Source organism: Volvox carteri (genome assembly GCF_000143455.1).
Source record: "Volvox carteri f. nagariensis unplaced genomic scaffold VOLCAscaffold_54, whole genome shotgun sequence".
Lineage (NCBI taxonomy): Eukaryota > Viridiplantae > Chlorophyta > Chlorophyceae > Chlamydomonadales > Volvocaceae > Volvox > Volvox carteri.
The window spans coordinates 626,305-627,009 of record NW_003307597.1 but is presented as its reverse complement, the minus strand read 5'-3'; the positions used below and the strand labels follow the sequence as shown (position 1 = coordinate 627,009).

Sequence of the window (705 nt, the reverse complement as noted above, 5' to 3'; positions counted from 1 at the left end):
AGGGGGAGGGGGAGGAGGGGGAGGGGAGGGAAGGGGGAGGGGAGGATGTAAGTGTGGCCCGTCCTGCCGCAAACCCCGTCCTCGGTGGGGTTATCCACAGCTCCGAAACCCCGGTCTGCCCGCCCCAATCCAATCCAATCCAGTTCAATCGGACTCCACTTACTTCCTGCTCTGAAGGGCGCTCCGAACTTGGGGTAGTCGAACAGCTTCGTGAACAGCTTCCTGCAGAGGAGGTGTGTACATGTATGTATGTATGTGTATGGGGGGGGAGGACAAGGGACAGGGGGATGGGAGCGGGACGGGAAAGGGTTTGCCGTTGCGGGATTTCTGCAGCACTTTTACATGCATAATTACAAACACATATACATAGATACATACATACATACATTTGCTCATTTCAGGAACTGAACAATGCTGGACGCGATGAGGAACGGAAAAGAGGTACATGGATCCGTCCCAACTGCCATACAAAGGCCAGGGGCAACACTGGGACCACCCGTTGCTGCTTTTTCCCTTGTCAACGTGTTGACCAATACACGAACTAACTAACAAAACCAACCAACCAACTAACCTGAATGGTTCCCGGGTGTCACATTCCGCCAGCACCTCCTCGGTGAGTTTGTTCTGAGCGGCCACAACTGGGGCCATATTTGGTAGAGGAGGGGGAGGGGGGGGAAGAGGAAGGGGGGGAAGGGGGGGGGAAGG

General features: G+C 55.3%; 1 protein-coding gene across 1 annotated transcript in view; it reads right to left on the bottom strand.

Annotated features, from left to right (window-relative positions):
- Positions 1-705, bottom strand: part of VOLCADRAFT_119179 (uncharacterized protein) — a gene marked incomplete at both ends in the record, with an annotated part of 11,617 nt that overhangs the window by 9,823 nt on the left and 1,089 nt on the right. Inside the window, 2 exons of the mRNA XM_002955689.1 lie at positions 164-222; positions 572-638. Of these exons, the coding sequence (XP_002955735.1) occupies positions 164-222; positions 572-638 (126 nt within the window). The remainder of the gene's footprint in view (positions 1-163; positions 223-571; positions 639-705) is intronic.